Here is a 22,965-nt window from a genome sequence, read left to right on the forward strand (position 1 = left end):
ATCAGCTTGATATAGACCTCCCTAAACCTGACCAAAAGTGTTTCAAAAGCAAACTAGAATGAGATTTCATTCTAGCATCCATGTGCTTCTACTATGACCTCACACTGCTTTTTTGGGTTTAGTTTTTTCTAGTTTCTGGAACCACCCTTCGTCAAACTCCTGGAACAGTGAACCATTCAGAGTGAGCCAGAAAAGCCATCCATATGGAAGTAAGCAGTCTTGCCCTATAGTGTTTGATTTACACTAAAAATGCAGCCATATGTACCTGTGAGCACATATTTCTCGATTCTCAAAAATGTACACAGGGCACATTTTCCCAATGAGCTCAAGATGTCCTCACTGCAGCCTGTAGCATGGTGATGTACTGGATCAGGTCTAATACGTAGTGGACATTGTAACGCCCATACTACTGTGATGTTTGGGGTTGGTGTAAACAGTAATCATTATGAGGGGTGGGGTAGGTGTAGATGTCAATAACGTTCAATGTAAAAGGTAATTTAAGTATTAAATAATGTTTGTTTTACACATAAAATGCAGCCATATGTACCTGCAAGCACATATTTCTCGGTTCCCAAAAATGTACACCAGGGCACATTTTACCAATGAGCTCAAGATTTCCTCACTGCAGCCTGTAGCATGGTGATGTACTGGATCAGGGTTAATATGTAGTAGACATTGTAATGCTCAAACTACTTTGATGGTTGGGGATGGTGTAAACAAAAATCATTATGAGGGTTGGTGTACTTGTAGATGTCAGTAACGCTCAATGTAATGGGTAATTTAAGTACTAAATAGTTTTTGCTTTACATATAAAATGCAGCTATATGTACCTGCAAGCACATATTTCTCAGTTATCATAAATGCACACCAGGGCCCATTTTCCCAATGAGGCCAAGATGTCCTGACTGCAGCCTGTATCATGATGATGTACTGAATCAGGTCTGATCTGAGTGGACATTGTAATGGCCGTGCTACTGTGATGGTTGGTGTAAACATTAAACATTATGAGGGATGGGGTACACTGTAAAAAACTGGCTGTGATTTCAACGGTAAAAAAATGTAAAAACAGTAAAAATCCGAAACCAGGTTAACAGTATGTTTTCATAATATATGTAGCGAATAAACGTAAATTGACTTTCCCATAATTCCCTGCATGGCATGTCACCTTTTATACTTTTTGTTGACATTACTATGGATCTTTTTAGTTGTTTCCTCATCAGTAATGTACATTAGAGATTTATGTTACATCTAATGTTGATAAACAATGTTTAGTTTATTACTTTAATTTTATGTGTATTACCATACTGGTGTATAGTAGCTGTGTAAATGACACCGAGCACCTTCTTTACACTGATACTCTTTTCTGCTTGTGGGAAAAAATTGTTTGTGAAGACCATTGGTTCATTATGTAACTTTCTCATCACCAACTGCATTTGGCTGTGATAATGTGTCTATATTTGTAACAAAAGATGTATAGATGTTGGTAATTCAAAATACAGACATATTACCTCTGTAAATTAATGAAATACGGTAGTTTACTGTAAAAATAAGAAATTACTTTTATGGTTTGTACCGTATTTTTAACGGTGAAATACTGGCAACCACAGCAGCCGTTTTTTTTACCGTAAATTTTATGGATTTATTTTTCACAGTGTAGGTGTAGATGTTAATTACACTCAATTTAATGGGTTATTTAATAACTAATGTAAATAATGTAAATAATTCTCATTTCTAGCACCAACCACTCGCGAATACACGTCCACTACACATTAAGGCTGATGCAGTACGAAATCGTGCTAAAGACTGCAACGAGTCAGCATGCAAGTTTTTGTGAGTTTTTATTTTTGGAAATGCTATTCTTGGTTTTAAGTATATAAAGAAAAAAAAAAACGATTTTCTTGTCAGTTGTTGAATTTAGTAATAGGCCAAGGCAGGCTAAGTTAGCTGTTTATATGAGTAAAAAAAACAGAACAGTGGTGGTTGTATTTTCCTATATGCTACAAGCAAGGATAACGACTGATTTTAATTACTATAAGCACATCGATGATCTTGCCACCTTGGAAAATATTGGGTTTTAAAGCTGTTTAGTACTATATGGCTGAAATGAATGTGGTTTTTACCTTCATATGAACTGCACGTGCTTATTTGTAACTTGAAGTGAATTACTTCATGTTGTATTGTTTTCATCCTAATGTAGTAAAGTCTTGTAAATTCTAATTCATTCTCTCTCTAAAGAACATAAATAGAGGTGTATTTTGCCATATTCTGTTGTTGGTAAAGCAAAACCATCAATGTGGAAAACTCGCAGAATGGATGTTGAAGGAGGAAATCTAAATATTTCGATTTTATTTTATTGCCTTGGTTCAATCTAGGATTAGAATCAGGGTAGTTTAAGATTTACAACTCAAAGCGAATTTACTTGAATTTGAACTTAAATAGTGTGTGATGATTATGCTTTATGTACGTAAAGTGGTGAGGACATGCTACCATTCGATAAGTGATGTTTGGTGATTAGATCAGTACTCAGATCAGATGTTTTAAAGTCAAAGTCTCTCTATCACTCTCTTTCTCTCTCACACATTTAAAACACCCTTAACTTTCTTCATGGCCTTCTACATCCTGTAAACAAGGTAAACACACAAAGCTCTTTCAAAACAGGCGATAAAGGCCTAATAGTACAGCAGAGAGAGCCTGAAATTGACACACGGCTTTGCTCTGCGGCTCAATGACATCTCGAACGAGACTGAAGAGCAGTAGGTCAGCGCCGCAACCCACACTGATTATTTATAGAATGTGGGTTAACAAACAGCTCTAGATTGGATTGCTTAAGAAGGGTAAAAAGAAGAGGCCGGCTCTGAAATGGGCTAATCTGTATTAGCCTGAAAAGTGTTTTGTGGGAAGCTGACAATCAGTGACTAATTTGACTTGACAGTATGCTAATTCCGCTTAAGCTGGCGAGGTTTGTTAACTCCATTTGCGTGGGCTGGATCTCCAGCCTGATGTGAGTTCAGGAAGTTCCCTCACCTGGTTGTTTGTGCTGTTGTATCTCTTCAAGTGCTTGATGAACTCTGACCTGGAGGTGTTGCCAACTGATATCAGCGCCATACTGCCGTTGTTCAGCCTGTATTGGACAGGAAAAGTTTGTTTTTGTACATGTTCGATAAATTATCAAGCCTGATCTTACGAGGAAATGTAACTTTTTATGTTTTGTCAGTGGCTAATTTGTAAGAATTCGTAAGAGTTTGGTCATATGAAAACCTATGATTTTTTTGGTGGCATGGCACCAAACCTCTAAACCCAACCATCATTGGGGGATAAGCAAATCAACCTTAATTGTATGAATAAGATTGGACGAATTCATACAAATAAGCGACTAAATCAAAAAGTTACGAATTGTTGTGAGATAGCATTAAATTAACACATTTCAAATTATGGGTTGGACTTCCTGTTTGACACCGACATTCATGACGAGCTAACTGGACAAACTGGTAACAGCGGGAAAGACGTCAATATAGAGGTAAGCGGTCAGATGGTAGCGTAAATAGGAACATCGTAAATAGGAACATACCGCCCGTATCGTTCATTTTAAAGATGAAATGCAGCAATACGTACTTCTGGCTACATAATTCGCGATCTCCAGAAATGTGTATAGGGCTACATTTTCAGAATGAGCCTATGTTGATTTTAATGGAAGCTACTCTTATAATTCACACAAAGCATCATGGAATGTAAAAAATGGATACAATGGATACAGTTATATTAAAAGGGATAGTTTGCACAAAAAAAATTTAACTTACTTACCATTTACTCTCCCTCAAGTGATTCCTAACCTTACAGTAAGTGTTTTGCTTTACTGCTGATCACAAAACTCATTACCATTGACATTCATACTAGTAGGAAAACAAAAAGTCAATGGCTATCCATTTTCACATTCTTCAAAATATCTTCTTTTTCATTCAACAGATGAAAACAAACCCAAACAGCTTTGGAAAACAAGTGGAAGGTGAGTAAATTATCAATTTTATTTTTGAGTGAACTATCTCTCTTGAGTAAACTATCCCTCTGAACATTTGTTCAGTACGCAGATTACACTGAATCTGTATCAAACAGAAAGACAATGTCACATTTTAAGCACAGAATCTTTACGTATGGCCAAGAGTAAAGGGGAATTGTTTATTTAATAAAATCAGTGTCTAGTATGTTTTACCGCAGGTCTATAAATAGATGTGTCTCACACTTGGGACTCTTCCATATCTACACATCAGTGGACAATGTAAAGTAGAGCTTGAAAGTAAAAATATGTCCAGACAGAACATGGATTTCACTGCATTTAATCCGTTATAATTTATAAGCATGCGTGCTTGATTAAATGGTTTCTCTGATCAAAAATGTGTATAATGACATGGTTATTACAATCTAGAAATGATTCATGTGTCCTCGTAAAACACAACAGACTACAGCTGAAAGTACATGAATTAATTAAACAAATGCATTTATTTATTTATTTATTTAATATTGTCAAAAACTTACAAAAGAAGCACCAGTACTACTAGCTGTATATTTCCACCCTATTTAAATCAAATTAATAAATGTTAAAAAAATGTAATATTAGAAAAATAAAATTATCCCAAGCACCCAATAGTGAATTTTGTTTTCCTGTAGTATTTTTATTTATTCATATATATTTTTATTTTAATCTTTTAAATAACCAAAAAAAGGCAGTGCTATTACTTTTTATGTTTATCCTATTTAAAGTAGTATCCTATAACAACTTAATTATTATACTAGTCATTCATTCATTTTCTTTCCGGCTTATTAATCTGGGGTCGCCATGGCAAATGAACCGCCAACTTATCCAGCATATGTTTTACGCAGTGGATGCCCTTCCAGCTACAACCTAACATTGGGAAACACACACATACACACTCTTTCACACACATACTGGTCATACACTACCACCGATTTTTTTAATCCAATTCACCTATATGTCTTTGGAGTGTGGGGGAAACCGGAGCACCCGGAGGAAACCCACACACTGTCGCCTCAGCAAGAAGGCCACTGGTTCAAGCCCCGGCTGGTTGTCATTTCTGTGTGGAGTTTGCATGTTATCCCGTTGTTCGCGTGGGTTTTCTCCGGGTGCTCCAGTTACCCCCACAGTCTAAAGACATGTGGTATGGGTGAATTGGGTAAACAAAATTGGCCGTAGTGTATGAGTGCCTGTGTTAGTGAAAACCTGTATGGGTGTTTCCCAATACTGAGTTGCGGCTGAAAGGGCATCCGCTGTGTAAAACATATGCTGGAATAGTTGGCGGTTCATTCCGCTGTGGTGACCCCTTATAAACAAGGAACTAAACCAAAGGAAAATAATCGAATGAATGAACACAACTGCCATGTAGTAAGTGGTAACAACGATTTAAGATATTCTCAAAAGGAAAGTCAATGTTTTATGCAAATTAATTCAAGTAAACTAGTCTTGTTTAAAGAATGCCAGAAGACAAGCCAACAACTATTACACGAATGATATCCTGCACTGAGAACCCATTAACGCATTGACATCCCACTAAAAATGCCACTTCTGAGCTGGACTTTCATGTGTGTGTGTGTGTGTGTGTGTGTGTGTGTGTGTGTGTGTGTGTGTGTGTGTGTGTGTGTGTGTGTGTTTGTGTGTGTGTGTGTGTGTGTGTGTGTGTGTGTGTGTGTGTGTTCAGACGGGACAGTGAGGGGGTTGTTGAACACGGGTGGACAGATGCTCAGCCCTTAAGTCTACCCGGCCACTCCCTTTAATCACAGTAATTATGTGCTGATTAGTCCGGTTAGGTGGCTTTGACCTTACGAGTCTGATCCAACCACTGATTCCAATCTCCAGGATTACGCTGGCCCGCTCTAGTCAATCTTCAGACACGAAACGGAAGAACACGAGCCAGAAAGCAGTCAGGAGACACGACTGACACACTGACCCGCTCACATCAGCCACTTCAAGCCATCCTATTTGTTTTTAAGGATTGAGGCCAGAGATTAGATTGTACCGGAACAAGAATTGGTGCAACTATATGGAATGTAAACAAACTCACTGAATCTGCATTACGTGGAAATAGTACTATAAATACTTGCTTTTGGTTGCTTGGGCTAATTTGGTTGAACGGATTTATTGGTTGCAATGATTCCTTGAAGTGTAGATTGAGCAGATTAGGTGCAGTGATTTATTATACAGTGCTAATAAAAATACTATTGTTAAAAGTTAAACATGCAAATCAGTTTATTTCGTTCATTCATTGGTTTTCCTTCGGCTTAGTCCTTTAAATATCAGGGGTCGGGTCGCCACTACGGAATGAACAGCCAACTATTCTGCCATATGTTATATATATAAATATATATATATATATATATATATATATATATATATATATAAATATATATATATATATATATATATATATATATATATATATATATGTATATATATATATATATATATATATATATATATATATATATGTATGTATATATATATATATATATATATATATATATATATATATATATGTATATATATATATATGTATATATATATATATATATATATATATATATATATATATATATATATATATATATATATATATATATATATAACATATGGCAGAATAGTTGGCTGTTCATTCCGTAGTGGCGACCCCGACCCCTGATATTTAAAGGACTAAGCCGAAGGAAAACCAATGAATGAACGAAATAAACTGATTTGCATGTTTAACTTTTAACAATAGTATTTTTATTAGCACTGTATAATAAATCACTGCACCTAATCTGCTCAATCTACACTTCAAGGAATCATTGCAACCAATAATATATATATATATATATATATATATATATATATATATATATATATATATATATATATATATATATATATATATATATATATATATATAGCCCCTCTTTGAATTTATGTTTGACAGAGCAAAGACATTTTCACAGTATGTCTGATATTATTTTTTTCTTCTGGAAAAAGTCTTATTAGTTTTATTTTGGCTAGAATAAAAACTTTTAATTTAAAATAAAATTTTTTTTTTTACCATTTTAAGGTGAAAATTATTACCCCCTTTAAGCTATATATATTTTTCAATATTCTACAGAACAAACCATCGTTATACAATAACTTGCCGAATTACCCTATCCTGCCTGGTTAACCTAACCTAATTAATCTAGTTAAGCCTTTAAATGTCACTTTAAGCTGTATAGAAGTTTCTTGAAAAATATCTAGTAAAATATTGCTTACAGTATTGAAGTAATTACAATATAGCAGTATAATTACTGTCATCATGGCAAAGATGAAATAAATCAGTTACTAGAAATTAGTTATCAAAACTATTATGTTTAGAAATGTGTAGAAAAAAAAAATTTCTCTGCTAAACAGAAATTGGGAAAAAAATAAAAGGGGGCTAATAATTCAGGGGGGCTAAAAATTCTGAGTTTAACTGTAAAGTGTTTATAGATAGATAGATAGACAGACAGACAGACACTAATAATAATAAATATAATTATATAAATAATAAAAATATAATATAATATAATATAATATAATATAATATAATATAATATAATATAATATAATATAATATACCTTTATAATATAATATATCTATAATAAAATCTGTCTCTAACCTGGTGTTTGGAGCCAGGCCTCTGGGGGCCATGGAGCACAGACAGGGAATGGCCATGATGCTGATATTGAGGAACAGACCTTTTCTGCTCTGCCAGTCACCTTCACCTGACACACAATGGAGAGATGGAATTTATATCAACAGTATCTGTGTGTATGTGTATATACACTATAAGTGCACTTAAATACTTCTAATGTAAAACAGATAATGAAAATGGAAAAGAGCGGCAAAATGAGTACGGAAAATGGGCTCCAGATCTGTTACTAGCTACACTATAAAATGCAGAACCATTCTGGAAGACCATGTCCACCCAGTGGTTCAAACATTTTATTCTGAAGAGGGTGCCATGTATCAGTATGATAATGCACCAATACATACAAGACTGGTGACAGGGTGGTTTGATGAACATGAAAATGAAGCTGAACATCTCCCATGGCCTGCACAGTCACCCAACCTAAACATTATTGAGCCACATTGTGGTGTTTTGGAGGAGCGAGTCAGGAAATGTTTTCCTCCACCAGCATCACATAGTGACCTGGCCACTATTCTGCAAGAAGAATGGCTCAAAATCCCTCTGTGCAAGACTTGTCTCTGTCATTCCCAAGATGAATTGATGATGTATTGGCAAAAGGAAGCCCTACATCGTACTAATGATTTATTGTGGTCTAAAAACCAGGTGCTTCAGTTTCATTGTCCAACTCCTGTATATTCTGATCTCAATTATTTGAAAATTTTATCTCTATTATGCGCCAATTATTATTCTAAATAACGTGTGTTGACCTATTTTATTATGATAACATTATTTTGTTTAAAAAAAATTCACAATAAGGCATTATAATTAAGATTGAAGCTGCTGCACTGCATTATTTCATTTGTTACTTTTCTTAGTGCTTATAGATGATGGACCCTTTACATTTTGCATGGGTCATTTGTGATTACAGCATATTTTACTGAATCGTTTTCACTCCTTCATTCTCTAGTCAAATAAAGCCTATCCTTAAATTTAAATGCAGCCCAAATGGAGAATTTGGTTTTTAATTTGGCCGCTAAACACCCCCTTGAGGAAACCCCCCTTTTGTTTCTCATAGCAAACACTTATTAGCCGCCCAGTGAACCAAATACACACTCTAATATCTAAAAGGAGCTTCTGCTAATTTAACCATACTCACAAATGTCTCCTCCATCTCCGTTCAGCTCAGCTCTGTGTAAAAAGAAGAGATTTTTTTTTTTATATCACAACCATTATCTGTATTTGAGTAATAATAGAGTTGTATGGGTTGCTCTCAGTGTGAAGCAGCCCGCCTTATTAGCATTAGCTGGGTGACCTTCAGCAATCTGATCTCTTTCCAATGGCCAATTAAACAGGGGGTGGTATATTTAAAATAACATTCAAATCATTAAGCTCAAAGTTGGATGGGGATGAGGGATGAAAAAACAAACAAACTTGAAAACACACACTTTTTCTGATCCTCAGCTCCTTTGGCGGTTAAAAAGGACAGTTCACAATCTTCAGGTCTTCACAAACACCATCAGTCGGACACCAGGAAAGAGAACAAACACGTTAGATGGAGTGTTATGATAAGAAGAGGATGATTTCTAAGAGACGGTGCCCATGTGTGCTGTGCCAGGCTGCTCTGACACTAATCCCAGATTTGATGGAGCACCAGCCAGTCCCTTGGAGCCCACCAGATGAGAGACAGCTACAGCTGACAACACAACTGAGAAAGAGAGAGCGCTTACTTGAGCTTTGCCAGTGTTTTAATGAGAGCGAACTCGCGGCGCTGGCTGGGTGGCATCCAGCGGTGTCTCTCTGCCAATGCGAGTGTCCGCCCACCGAAACCAAACATGGCAGAGAAGCCGAACCTCAGCAGACGACCCATACAGCTGAAACTGCACACGTCCACAGGCTGATGGTGACCTAGAACAGCAACCAAAAACAGTCAGAGAAATCAGGTGTCCTACAGAGGGTACAAAAACACCAGCAACAAAGCACACTGCAGCCACAAAGAGTATAAAAAGATACACCTGTAGAATATATCTCTGTTACAAAACTAAGGTGTTGTAATGTAACTAAGAGCTCAAATGCACTGCAAGTTAAAGTCTGCGTGAAATCAAAATTTACAGTCTTTATTTTTCTAGCACAAATTGGGCTCTATTTTAACGATCTAAGCCCAAAGTCTAATTGTGTGTTCACACCGAAGGCGGTAAGAGCATCAAAGTTTGCTCTGGCTGCCCTGGCGACAACGCGGTCTCCACAGCTCCAGCAGTGAGAGTGTCAAAATACGCTACATTGATTACATATTTAAAGAGGCAGTTGCTGCATATCATTACATTCCCACATAAAAAACATGCTTTCTAGCGTGAAAATGTTGCGCACTTTTTATCAAATTCATTTAACAATGGAAGATTAAGTTGTTGCATGTGCTGTGGCTTTGTGCCACTCATCCAAGAAATATTCTGAATTTGTTCATAGTTAGCATGAGGTTCTCGCTTTAAAAAAAAAACAAACTATATATATATATATATATATATATATATATATATATATATATATATATGTAACATTAATGCACACCAGTAACTTTTTTAGACTATACTACCATGAACTACAGGTTTAGTTCAAAACTTACTCCAACACACACCTGTAGGTTTCAAACAAGCCTGAAGACTCAGTTAGTTTGATAAGGTGTGTTTAATTATTGTTGGAACTAAACTGTGCAGAGCTGCGGCCTTCCAGGAACCAAGTTTGACACCTGTGCCATAAACCACAGATGTAAAATTCAGATCCAAGAGGGCCGCAGTTCTGCACAGTTTGGTTACAACCCTGCTTCAACACACTTAAGCTGCAGTCAAACTGTACATTTCTCCCCACAGATTTCAATTCATACGCACGCGAATGCGTCAGACCGGAAACGCAAGTTCGTGTGACAAGTTTTGCAGTTTGGAAAGTTTAAGCTTAGTGAACTCTGATCTGTGAAATCGCATCACTTGACTGCATGAAACCAACAGAGGAACCAAAAATGACCTTTCTGGACAGTAATTTAAAACATGGACCAATCGCTCGCTTTTTTAATGTCTAATCATCTTGTTTAATCCCGGCCTTTTTCACAGCGCCGTACTATAAAGCACAAGCACAAACTCGAGTGTGACCACAACTTTACCTGTAGGTTTCAAACAAGCCTGAATGATTTAATTAGTGTGATCAGGTATGTTTAATTAGGGTTGAAACTACACCGTGCAGAGATGTGGCCATCCAGGAACTTGATTTGACTTATGTGCCATAGACAATAAGAGAAATTGATGAAGATAACTTATCTAACGCAACAGTAAAAAAAAAATATATACACAAACATCAAGGAACTGTCCAACCAGGATTTTAAAATAAACAAAAAAAACACCTGTCAGATCTCCGACAACACCGTAAACTGGAATCAGTCACGTACATGATATTTTTGGGATCCAACAACACATTTCCATTGTGGTCTGAGCTATTTCTGTATTTGCATGTGCTGTGAGAATTCGTGAGCATGCATGTTTTTTTTAATGTATTAGTGTTTTCTCCTTTTTTTGTTAGTGTTTTTGCATTTATGCTGTCACTGCCAACATATTTAGGGCCCATCATAAAACAGACACAATACAATGGCTGTGACACAACTGTTTTCACAATAGTTTCACTTCAATGCAGTCATCATTTTCACGTCCAGCGCCATGTTGTTTAATAATTAAATGCACTTGCACCCATCTGTTCGCCCATGGGCTGCTGGTCTGAAAACCAGGTGTGTTCAGGTGCATTAGTATACTGAGGCAAGAGAAAATGACTGTGCCATTGACCAACTACTGTGAAACCTGGACTTAAGTCAATAGCACAGTATTTATAGGCGGGTACACATCTGCCATGATGACAGGAGGGGTTAGATACTCTGTGTTGTGCCTACAGTAACATCGCACCTTACCTGTTATACAGTAAATACACAATGGCTTCATGAAGATTATAGCTTTAAAGGGGTGGTCCACTATGATATCATATTTTATACTTTAGTTGATGTGTAATGTAGCTGTGTGAACATAAACAACATCTCTGAATGTAATAGTTCAGTGCAGAGGGAGACATTGGCTTTTACAGAGTTAGCTTAGCAAAGCCCACAATGAACAAAGTTTGTGGACTACTAAAATACATCCGGGCTAGTGAGATCACAAGGGTTTTTGGTTACGAGCATTCACCACGCGCATACACCCAGCGCAGCAAAAGGCACGTGGGCAGGGGCGCTGTAATGTAACAGCACAGAAAGCTAAAATGCCGTCCAAAAGCTGCTATTTTCACAGAGCATGTTCTGTTTCTATATTTGGGCTTCCAAAGGGCACGACACAAAAAGAAAAGTGGTTACAATTTAATTTAAATTATGTTTCAGAGAATTACAAAAAATATATAGCTAGCATTTGACAATGGGCACAGTGGCGGAGCTACAATTTTTTACATGGGATGGCCAGGGGGTGGCCACTGCTATTTCAGGGGATCCAAACACACGCGCACACACACACACACACATTGTGCACCCGAAAGGTCTGTCCTTTCCACAACGTGAGCAAAACTGTGGTCATTGAGTGTGTAAAGTGTCCAACATGACACACTTTATTTTACCGGCTGAATGGGTGCATCATCCGGGTAATTAAAATGCACTTATTATTTTCAGTTGTATAATTACATTATTTTTCAGTGTGAATGCACTACTTACATTATTTTTACTACAAAATGGCGTAGAATAGTGCATAAGCATGCAATTTGGAATGTACCTTATGTAAAAGACTCTTGTCTTTTATTTGATTTCATTTTAGAGAGCAGGCGTGAAGTTCAGCTGTGTCTGATGTTCTGTCTGATTCAGGCCAAACTAACAGGGCTAACATTAACATTATCTATGTTTCCATCCACCTATTTTATGCACATTTTGCACATCAGATTACATACATTTTAAAAGTGTTTTTATGCGCATAACTGAGTAGTATAAACTTTTTATTCAAAAAGAAAAGATGCGCATGAACTATGAGGGAAACACTTTTACTGCACAAATTTCAGTATGCGCATTAAAAAAAGGTCATGTGATTTTGAGATAAGAGATCATGTGATGATCAAAATGTGTGTAAATGGAAAAACCAGCAGGCTGAGCACACTGTAAACCAGGGGTGACCAACCCTGTTCCTGGAGATCTACCTTCCTGCAGATTTCAGTTGCAACCCACAACAAACGCACCTTCCTGTAATTATCAAGTGCTGTTCAGATCCTAATTAGTTGTTTCAGGTGTGTTTGATTAGGGCTGGAGCTGAACTTTCCAGGAAGGTAGATCTCCAGGCACAGGGTTGAGCACCCCTGCTTTAAACCATCAGAACACTTCTGACACTTTCAGACGCCACCGCGCGTTCACTGCATGTCAGGATTCGCCTTCTAAGGCACAAGTCATTTATTAGATGAAGAAAAGATTGATGCAGCTTCTCCTACAGCAATGAATTCAGTTTTTACTGTTGATATTTGGCGCCAGATAATCAGGAAGTGACGATTTTGTTAGCTTTGACTCATTGGATGTAAAAGCACAGCATTTACACAGCACAAAAGCACATGCGTGTAGGGGCATGACGCTTTTCCGTGAAGGAGCCGATCCATGAATCACAGCACATGTTAGCACAGCATATGTTAGCTGACCAATCAGAACCTCTTGAGGGTGGGCCCTTGAGAGTTCAATTCAATTCAATTCAATTCAGCTTTATTTGTATAGCGCTTTTACAATGTAGATTGTGTCAAAGCAGCTTCACATAAATGGTCATAGTAATTGGAACAGTGTGGTTCAGGTTTTAGTGTTTAAGTTCAGTTCAGTTCAGTTTAGCTCTGTTCAGTGTGATTTAATCATTACTGAGAGTTCAAACACTGAAGAGCAAATGAGAAATGCAGCACTCCTTCTTAAAACTCACACCTCGTTTTAGTCAAAACTAGGAAAATGACAGTCGTTTTCATGTTAGCTGAGTAGCTGTGTATAATCAAAGGAGGATATATGAAAAAAATTGCCATTTTCTACAAGTGAAGCATGAGCACACATTGCTTTGCATCTTTTAAACTCAAGCAAGCCTTAAAAATACACTCTCTTTACTCTACAGCTTACGATAAACCTATGAGCGTTTCAATGAGCATATTTAGAAATTATTCTAATAGGCTAGATTGGCCTTCAAGAAACTGTAATGTGATGCCTTGATTAATAGGAAAAAAAACTCAATGTATTTACTGTCATGCTGAATTAAAAACAAAAACACAAGCCAAACTTTTGAATGGTAGTGCATAATCAAAATGCACGCATATGTAGATATTTAAGAATATGCATATGCAAATGTGCACCATATAATCAACAAATTTAATTCTAGTCCATTAGAAACAATAGAGTCATCTATCAAGTGTCAATGTGACATCTCTCGAGTTAATTCCCTGCATATGTCGGAGTGAGCTGGAACGAGTGGATCTGGTGGCCCATTGGTTGAGTCCAGTCCCCGTCGCCCGGCACATTCCTGACCTCCTTCTGTCTCCCCATGCATACGCTCTCCCCGCTCATGAATTATTCATCAGATCCTTCCAAATCCCGCCAGTTGGCCTTATTCACATGCGTAAATATTGCTTAATTAGAAATGAACAAGCCCTATATTGGCCCTCCTAAATAGGCATTACGCTCTCATTCGTGTCAGGTGTCCTGTATGCCGTTGATGTTTCTCTTTTGCCTCACAGCAACAAAAGCCAGGCATTTTGTGGAGTAAAGAAAGGCAAAAGCATGTTTCTTTTATTCACTCCACTTAACATAAGATGGCTAATGCATGTCGGAAAGTCTTCCAAGGAAAAGCTGTCTTTTGTTGAGCGAGTGCCTGCACTGAGCTCAGCGGTTCGTGCCGAGAGCCACAATGTTTTGATGGAGCAATTAATCACGACGGTACGAGGATGTTTCTCAACGATCCTGCTGAGATAGCGAGCGAACCAGAGAAGGTGCCAATCTGGGCGAACAAAAGAAATGCAGCACTCCTTCTTAAAACTCACACCTCGTTTTAGTCAAAAGCTATCTATGAGATAATCTACCATATGGCTCAATTCTTGGGACTTAATGATGAGACGCATTCTCGCACACGTGGAGGTCATATTGTGGTTAATCATCCGCGTCTGCAGCCAAGCGAGAACAGAATTGGGCCAAAGATTTTTTGGTGTTTTAGGATTTTTTGTCTGAACACAGTTTTGCACCTGAGTATGTACTTCTCTCATCATTTACTTGTCCTCGTTTTAGATCTGTCTTCTACAGTATTCTTTCTTCTGTGAAAACACAGAAGTGTTTTGAAGATGAAGATGAAGAATGTTTCAAGTGTTTGTGTTTGTTCACACAATGAAAGTCAGGAAGAAACAAACAACATTGGAATCACTTTCATGTTTTCATTCAAATTTCAAAAAATTCACCTTCATTATCAAAAAAAAACAAAAAAAAAACACACATACGCAAACATACTTGTGCTCCACAGAAGAAGTCATACAGGTTTAGAACAGGAAGATGTTATGATATGAAAGTGTGTGGATTCTGAATTTTTAAAAGGATCTATTAATATCAATTTCCTTTCTACAAAGCTGTCATATAACCTCAAAAAAGTACAGCAGTCATATGGACGATTTTTCTTGTGTTTTTATTAGTGGTGGGCCAATAACGGCGTTAACGTGCTGTGTTAACATGAGACTCTTATCGCGTGATAAAAAATATTGCCGTTAATCTACTCTCAAAGCTGGGTCTATTCTATGCAAGCTATGATTTCTTTCACCTTTATATTTTAGCGCGAATGTATACCTGACCGATAAGCTGTCTGACAAAAAAGTGCCCTTCTGAATCAAATCAGCAGGATGCCTGACTTTAACTGCAGTTTGGCAGTTACACTTTAACTCATGAACATTTCATTCATGCCCCGGTGACAAACTCGGGTATTAGACGACCAGTAAGGAGTAAGGACTGGTGAGAGTGTTATGGAATTTAATAACGCAAGCCAAATGGAAAGAAAAAAATAACTTGTGTGTGTGAGTGTGTATGTGAGTGTGTGTGTGAGTGTGTGTGTGTGTGTGTGTGTGTGTGTGTGTGTGTGTGTGTGTGTGTGTGTGTGTGTGTGTGTGTGTGTGTGTGTGTGTGTGTGTGTGTGTGTGTGTGTGTGTGTGTGCGGTCCTTTACTGACAGCTGCGTGTGTGGATCTTGTCGGAAAATATGCAGAAAAGTCCTACATGACAGTAATAGTTTGATCACAGTGTTTACTTTAATTTAATACTCCACATGTCTTAATTCCATTTCTGTTTAGTTCAGTTGTGACTTTAGTCAGATTAAGGGGATCAAAAATCGCTGTTTTGGGCTTATGTAGGCCTACAGTTTAAAAATCATGTTTAACTTAATTAACAGTTAGTAAACTCAAGTACATTTATTGAACATGATTTATTTTTATCCCCAATTATCATAGTACAGTTTCTCAAGCAGTTTGTGATGCTTTTTGGAAACAGGAGATGAGCCCCTGGTCTAATGCGCCACCTGGCTTGAACATTGCAGGTGAGTAAATTTTTAAAATATTTTTTTTGGTATATAGTTGAAGTCAGAATTATTAGCCCCCCATTTTACTTCTAAAAATATTTCCCAAATTATGTTTAACAGGGCAAGGAAATTTTCACAGTATGCCTGATAATATTTTTTCGTCTGGAGAAAGTCTTGTTTGTTTTATTTTGACTAAAATAAAAGCTTTTAATAATAATAATAAAAACATTTTAAGGTCAAAATTATTAGCCTCTTTAAGCTAATAATTACAGAACAAACCATTGTTATACAATAATTTGCCTAAATACCCTAACCAGCCTAGTTACCCTTGTTAACCTAGTTAAGCCTTTAAATGTCACTTTAAGCCATAAAGAAGTGTCTTGAAAAACATCTAGCAAAATATTATTTACTGTCATCAAGACAAAGATAAAATAAATCAGTTTTTAAAAATGAGTTATTAAAACTATTATGTTTAGAAATGTGTTTAAAAAATTTTCTCTCTGTTAAACAGAAATTGGGGAAAAAAATAAACAGGGGGTCTAATAACACAGGGGGCTAATAATTCTGACTTCAACTGTATTATATTATATTATATTATATTATATTATATTATATTATATTATATTATATTATATTATATTATATTATATTATATTATATTATATTATATTTATTATATTATATTATACTTTTTTATTTTGTAATTTTAGTATTTTTCAATGTCAGTCTGAAAATTCTTAATTGATCTTTTACAGAGCTAAATAACAGCGTGGAATTTTCAGAATATACATGAGGTGAGAAAATGAAGATAAAACAAAGAACGACTTGGAATATAATGCCATATCATTGAATTTTGTGGTGTCTTAAAGAGGACATATATGCAAAAATCACTCTTAGAGGTAGTTTAAGCAAAGTTTTGTGGCAATAGTGTGCAAACATAGCCAGCCTCTAATATTCATTCATTCATTTATTCATTTTTTTTCTGGCATAGTCCCTTTATTAATCTGGGGTCACGACAGCGGAATGAACCGCCAACCTTTCCAGCAAATGTTTTACACAGCAAATGCCCTTCCAGCTGCAACCCATCACTGGGAAACATCCATACACGCTCATTCATACACATACACTACGGACAATTTAGTCTAACCAATTCACCCATACTACATGTTTTTGGACTCGTGGGGGAAACTGGAGCACCCAGAGGAAACCCACGCAAACACGGGGAGAACATGCAAACTCCACACAGAAATGTTAATTGACCCAGCTGGGGCTCAAACCAGCGACTTTCTTGCTGTGAGGCAATGGTGCTACCCACTGCGCCACCAATTATTTTATAATCACACTTTATAAAAACAGAAACACTTTGATTGACATTCTCCCTTTGTACATGTTATCAAAGAGGGAAAGTCCCAACCATAGTGATGAATTCCCTCTCATTAGCATAGACCAGTGGTTTTCAACTGGTTTGGCCATGGAACCCACATTTTTACATGGTCATCAAGCCATAAACCAAATTTTTCAGAACTATAATATAATTTTAAGAATTATAATTAATTTGTATTTATGTGTTAAAATAGACAAGTAGTGACAGATTAATCATAAGAAAATCACCAAGACTTACAAATAAAAATATGTATTGCTGTCGTTTAACAAAATGTATCAAATTATAGAAATGAAAAACATCAAATACTGTAAACAGTGGTTAGGGTGAGGAAAAGTTCAGTTACTATTAACTAAACTGAACTGTTAATAAAACGTTAACACTCATCCTGTTGAACAGAACAAACCAGAAAATTAAAGTAAAAAGATTAAATTAATCATTACTGTTTTCATAATAATCACCAGTTATTTGGCCTATGCTACACGGTGAGCACAGTAAGATGTGCAGAGTGCCTGTACTTGTTTTGAACATGAAGATGTTAGGCACTTTTGTGATGCCCTCAGCAGGGCCGGAGCAAGCTGAACTGCTGCTCTAGGCAAAGGACGGGATGGGGGCGAGGGAGCTGTCCTCTCTATTCTGCCGCCCTAGACGCGTATATAACTGAGGGCGCGGGTGATGAGGGTAGTGTCGCAGACGCTGCCCTCTCTATTCTGCCACCCTAGATGCGTATATAACTGAGGCCGCGGGTGATAAGGGTAGTGTCGCGGACGCTGCCCTCTCTATTCTGCCGCCTTAGACGCGGATATAACTAAGGGCGTGGGTGGTGAGGGTAGTGTCGCAGACGCCGCCCTAGACGCGGATATAACTGAGGGTGCGAGAGGTGAGGGTAGTGTCGGCGACGCCGTTTTCTCTATTCGGCCTCCTAGGTCACTGCTATGGACGCGCCGGCCCTGGCCCTCAGCTGTTGGAGTCGTCTTTGAAAATAGTCCACAGGTTTGTCCTTGCAACTGGGATGTTTGGTTTCTAAATGTCGTTTTAATTTAGAAGGTTTCATGCTCTCTTGTGAGAGCACCTCACTACATACAGTATGACACACAAATTTCACATGTCAAACGGTACGGTTGTCGCATGCGCATTTTAAAGTAAAGGTCAGATATAAGCAAAGTAAGTTAAAAATTAAACCTTTGTTGTTGTTTTTTAACCACACACTCCACGGCCCACTGAAAATGTTCCCACGACCCACTTTTGGGTCACAACCCACCAGTTGAAAAACACTGGCATAGACAGCCCTGAATAAGAAGCAGCCGTATGCCATCAGAGTTTTTGCACTGTACCTGCTGAAGAAGATAAAGTCAGTGACTAAGTTTTAGGATGCACAAATAAACACAATCTCCACAGACTACTTTCTGAACCACCACTTTTGATATTTTATTAATTCTGTCTTTTACAGAAGTATTTAAAACCATACAGTATTCTGGAATAATGTGTGTGAGTAAATCATAATAAAATGTTTGTTACTATATGATTTGAGAAGGCTTGATGTATAGTGTGGAAGTCATGACAGCATTTATTTCAACCCAGGCTCATTCTGAAAACGTAGCCCCGCAGATGTTTCTGGAGACGGCGAAATACGTCCCGGGAGGAACGTATTTGTGCAGTTTTTGTTTTCACGAATCTGTGAGAGGCCGCTGTGGAAGGCCCCTCTGGTCATCCACTCTGCCGACTTAACACAACGAGCTAACCGGATAAACTGGTTGCAGCGAGAAAGCCCTCCACAAGGAGGTGAGCCGTCAGCCGGCGAGCACGAAGAGGAGCAGTGTCACACCACCCCCTAGCATTCGCTTAAAAAAACGAAATGCAGCCATACAGTACGTACCTCCGGCCATGTAAATCGCTGTCTTCAGAAACGTCCGCGGGGCTACGTTTTCAGAATAAGCTTGGGTTGATTTATTTTGGTATTTTTTTGTCATCAGAGAGGGAAAGTCCCGCCCATTAGTGATGAATCCTCTCTCATTAGCATAGACAGCTCTGAATGACAAGCAGCTGTATGGCGTTAGACTTTCTGTACTGTACTTGCTGAAGATTATGTCAGCGACTAAGTTTTAGGATGCACAATTGAACACTGTAGTCTCCATAGACTATCTTCTGAACCACTTGTTTTGACATTTTCAGTTGTACACAGAGATAATGTAACTCCTGTATTAGAATCTGCAATGTTAAATTATCAACGCTTGTAGCTTCGCCCTCTTTTGCAAAGAGCACATTTGAATTTAAAGTGACAGTCACCAAACGACACAGTTTGGATCAAAACCTGCAAGAGGCAATTTCATAGAGTTATAAAAAAATATTTGTGAGGGGTATTGTCTATATATTGTCTACAATATATATACTGTATATATTGTCACTTGTGTAAAACTCTGTACAGATGTAATTTGAAGTATGCAGTATTCTCGAATTACAAAAGGACGAGTAAATAATGGCTGAATTAAACTTTTTGTGTGAACTATACCTAGAAATCCTTCTTTTAAAGGGGTAGTTCATCCAAAAAAGAAAATTTATAAACCCTCAAGTTTTGATTTACTGTTGAACACAAAATAAGATATTTTGAAGAATGGTAGAATGTTCGTAGTTTTTATCCTACTGTGGATGTCAATGTTACAGGTTTGCAACATTTTTTATAAATAACTTTTAATCCTTTAGAATAATTTAATAAGTTGCTTGTGTTCAACAGAGAAAAAAAATCGTTATGACAATTTTCAGTTTTGGTTGAACAATTTAATAGCACGTTTTAAAGTCTAGAATTTTTTTATGTAGAACTAAATAAAAGCATACATCATTCTAGAGAATAGCATGAAAGTGACTTAATAATGCCAGGATTTAGCTTTAGGAATTAACTCTTTAACCAAACAAGGAACCTTATTTGAACCTATTACAAATAGAATATCACCACATCATAATGTTCCACATACAGTAGAACAATCAGTGCCAACAAAGAACATCATTGTGTGATTCAGTTATTCTGTTGTGTGCTTCTGATTGTCTTCATCCCAATCCTAATTTAGCTGTAAAGCAGAATTTTTGCCAGTACGTGTTTTTTTTTTTTTTTTGGAGGATGCGAGCTTAGCTTGTGCGTGTAATCCCTTGACACAAGCCAAATCCGCTTGTCTGTTAAGCTAAGCCCAGGAGAGCTTGCACAGTCGACACAATGGCCCAGACATATTGGTGTAAACTTCAAAAAAACGCTTCACAGACAGACAAGCAGACAGTCAGACAGAGAACATGCAGCACTAAAGCCAAAGAGAACAGTGCCAGCCAGAAGTAACACTTCCAGCGACGGCCCGAAGCCACGTCAAAAAAAGCTGTGCGTTTGCGGCGGTGACCGTACGGGTGATCGACGACAGACGTATCTCCACCTCTCTCGGGACCGTCTATCGTTCCATGGGACCTGTTAACCATGATCTCCAAAGCTGGAGAGGCAGAGCCTGCGTGGGGGGTTTGTCTTCTCTCTCGGCCCCCATAACAACAGCCTGTGCACTCTAATTAAACAACAGATTACAAATAGCCACCAATGCATTTGCCATTGGGATGCGTGATAAAGAGAGAGAGGCTTCCATAGGGTGATAATGAAACCATTTTGCATTGCAAACATAACTCGATGGAATTGAAATGTAAATATGAATTGTATTTACATGTTATTATCATGTATATCGGTGCTCCATTGAGTCAGGTAGTTCCTCAAGGCTTGACTGTTAGTGTCTTAAAGGGAGCGTTCATGCTAAAATTTTAATTGTGTAATCATTTACTCAACAGTTTTACCTATTAGAGTTTCTTTCTCTGTTGAACACAAATGATGTACTGAAGTGTATTGGACAAAAAAAAAGTAGTATTTTATGGATGGATGTCAATGTCTGTTTTTTCCTAAACATTGTTCAGAATATCTTGTTTTGCGTTCAACAGAAGAAATTTATAAAACTTTAGAACCACTTGAGGAAATTGTTTATTTTTGAAAATCCTGTCACCCTTGTTCTAAACCTGTTTGAGTTTCTTTTATCTCTTAAACACAAAAGAAGATATTCTTAAGATAGTTGTAAATATGGTGCTACTGTATGGAGGGGCCCAACACTGTGCCCCCCAGTTTTCATAAAGGATTGTTCACTAAGAACTAAAAATTCTTTCCATCATTAATTACTAACACTCTCCTCATTCCAACCTTCAGAGCACATTTAGATATTTTAAAATGTGAAATAGCAATTAAATTCTGAAAATTGTGAATATAAAGGTCTAGAGATCTGGTCCCCGCGTCTGGTCAGGGTGCACCCCGTATAACATTTAAAACACACACGCAGAAGCGCACTCTAAACTCACACTGGAGAAAACTGGACTAGTGGATGAGATGAAGGCGAGCAGCCTAATTCATTACATGTTTTGGTTACCTTATTCTTTAAATACAACTCTCTTAAGCCCTAAAAGGAAGAACGCAGAAGAAATTTGCCGTTGAATTAATTTAAACAGAATTGCAACTTCCAGTCGTTTTTACTTTAGTTTTTCACTTCGGGATTAAGAGTAGCCTCATAAAAATGTTTAGTTGGACACTGCACAGTCCCACAGTTACACTTTAAACACTTTAAACACTTTAAAAATGCCTTTTGAGTTTAAAGATGATCGGCCTGCAAAGTCAAGTTTATGGTGTTATAAATTAAATATATAGTGCGTAAGTGGCTTTGCTCAAATGCGCTGCAGGTAGGCTCAATGATTATCTTTTAAAAATAATAATAATAATAATAATAATAATAATTCCTTACATTTATATAGTGCTTTTCTGGGCACTCAAAGCGCTTTACACACAATGGGGGGGGGGGGGGGGGGAATCTCCTCATCCACCACCAGTGTGCAGCATCCACCTGGATGACGCGACGGCAGCCATTTTGCGCCAGACCGCACACCACACACCAGCTGATTGGTGGAGAGGAGAGAGTGATGAAGCCAATTGGAATATGGGAATGGTTAGGAGGCCATGATGGACAGAGGCCAGTGGGCAGATTTGGCCAGGATGTCGGGGTTAAACCCCTACTCTTTTCAAAGGACATCCTGAGATTTTTAACGATCACAGAGAGTTGGGACCTTGGTTTAACGTCTCATCCGAAAGACGGCGCTCACAGAGCAGTATAGCGTCCCCGTCACTATACTGGGGCATTAGGACCCACACAGACCGCAAGTTGGGCGCCCCCTGCTGGCCTCACTAACACCACTTCCGGCAGCAACCTTGCTTTCCCATGTGGTCTCCCATCCAGGTACTGACCGGGCGCAGCCCTGCTTAGCTTCAGTGTAAATATGTAATAGGCTGATATTTGCT

At 37.6% G+C, this 22,965-nt stretch overlaps 1 protein-coding gene across 1 annotated transcript in view; it reads right to left on the reverse strand.

Annotated features, from left to right (window-relative positions):
• The window catches only part of cerkl (CERK like autophagy regulator), a 195,866-nt gene that overhangs the window by 6,283 nt on the left and 166,618 nt on the right, over positions 1 to 22,965 (reverse strand). The window contains exons 7-11 of the mRNA NM_001089474.1: positions 9,405 to 9,582; positions 9,123 to 9,179; positions 8,834 to 8,865; positions 7,666 to 7,771; positions 3,025 to 3,121 (exon numbers count right to left, since the gene is read on the reverse strand). Coding sequence (NP_001082943.1) covers positions 3,025 to 3,121; positions 7,666 to 7,771; positions 8,834 to 8,865; positions 9,123 to 9,179; positions 9,405 to 9,582 — 470 coding nt within the window. The remainder of the gene's footprint in view (positions 1 to 3,024; positions 3,122 to 7,665; positions 7,772 to 8,833; positions 8,866 to 9,122; positions 9,180 to 9,404; positions 9,583 to 22,965) is intronic.

This window comes from Danio rerio, chromosome 9 (assembly GCF_052040795.2).
Source record: "Danio rerio strain M-AB ecotype USA chromosome 9, GRCz13ab, whole genome shotgun sequence".
Lineage (NCBI taxonomy): Eukaryota > Metazoa > Chordata > Actinopteri > Cypriniformes > Danionidae > Danio > Danio rerio.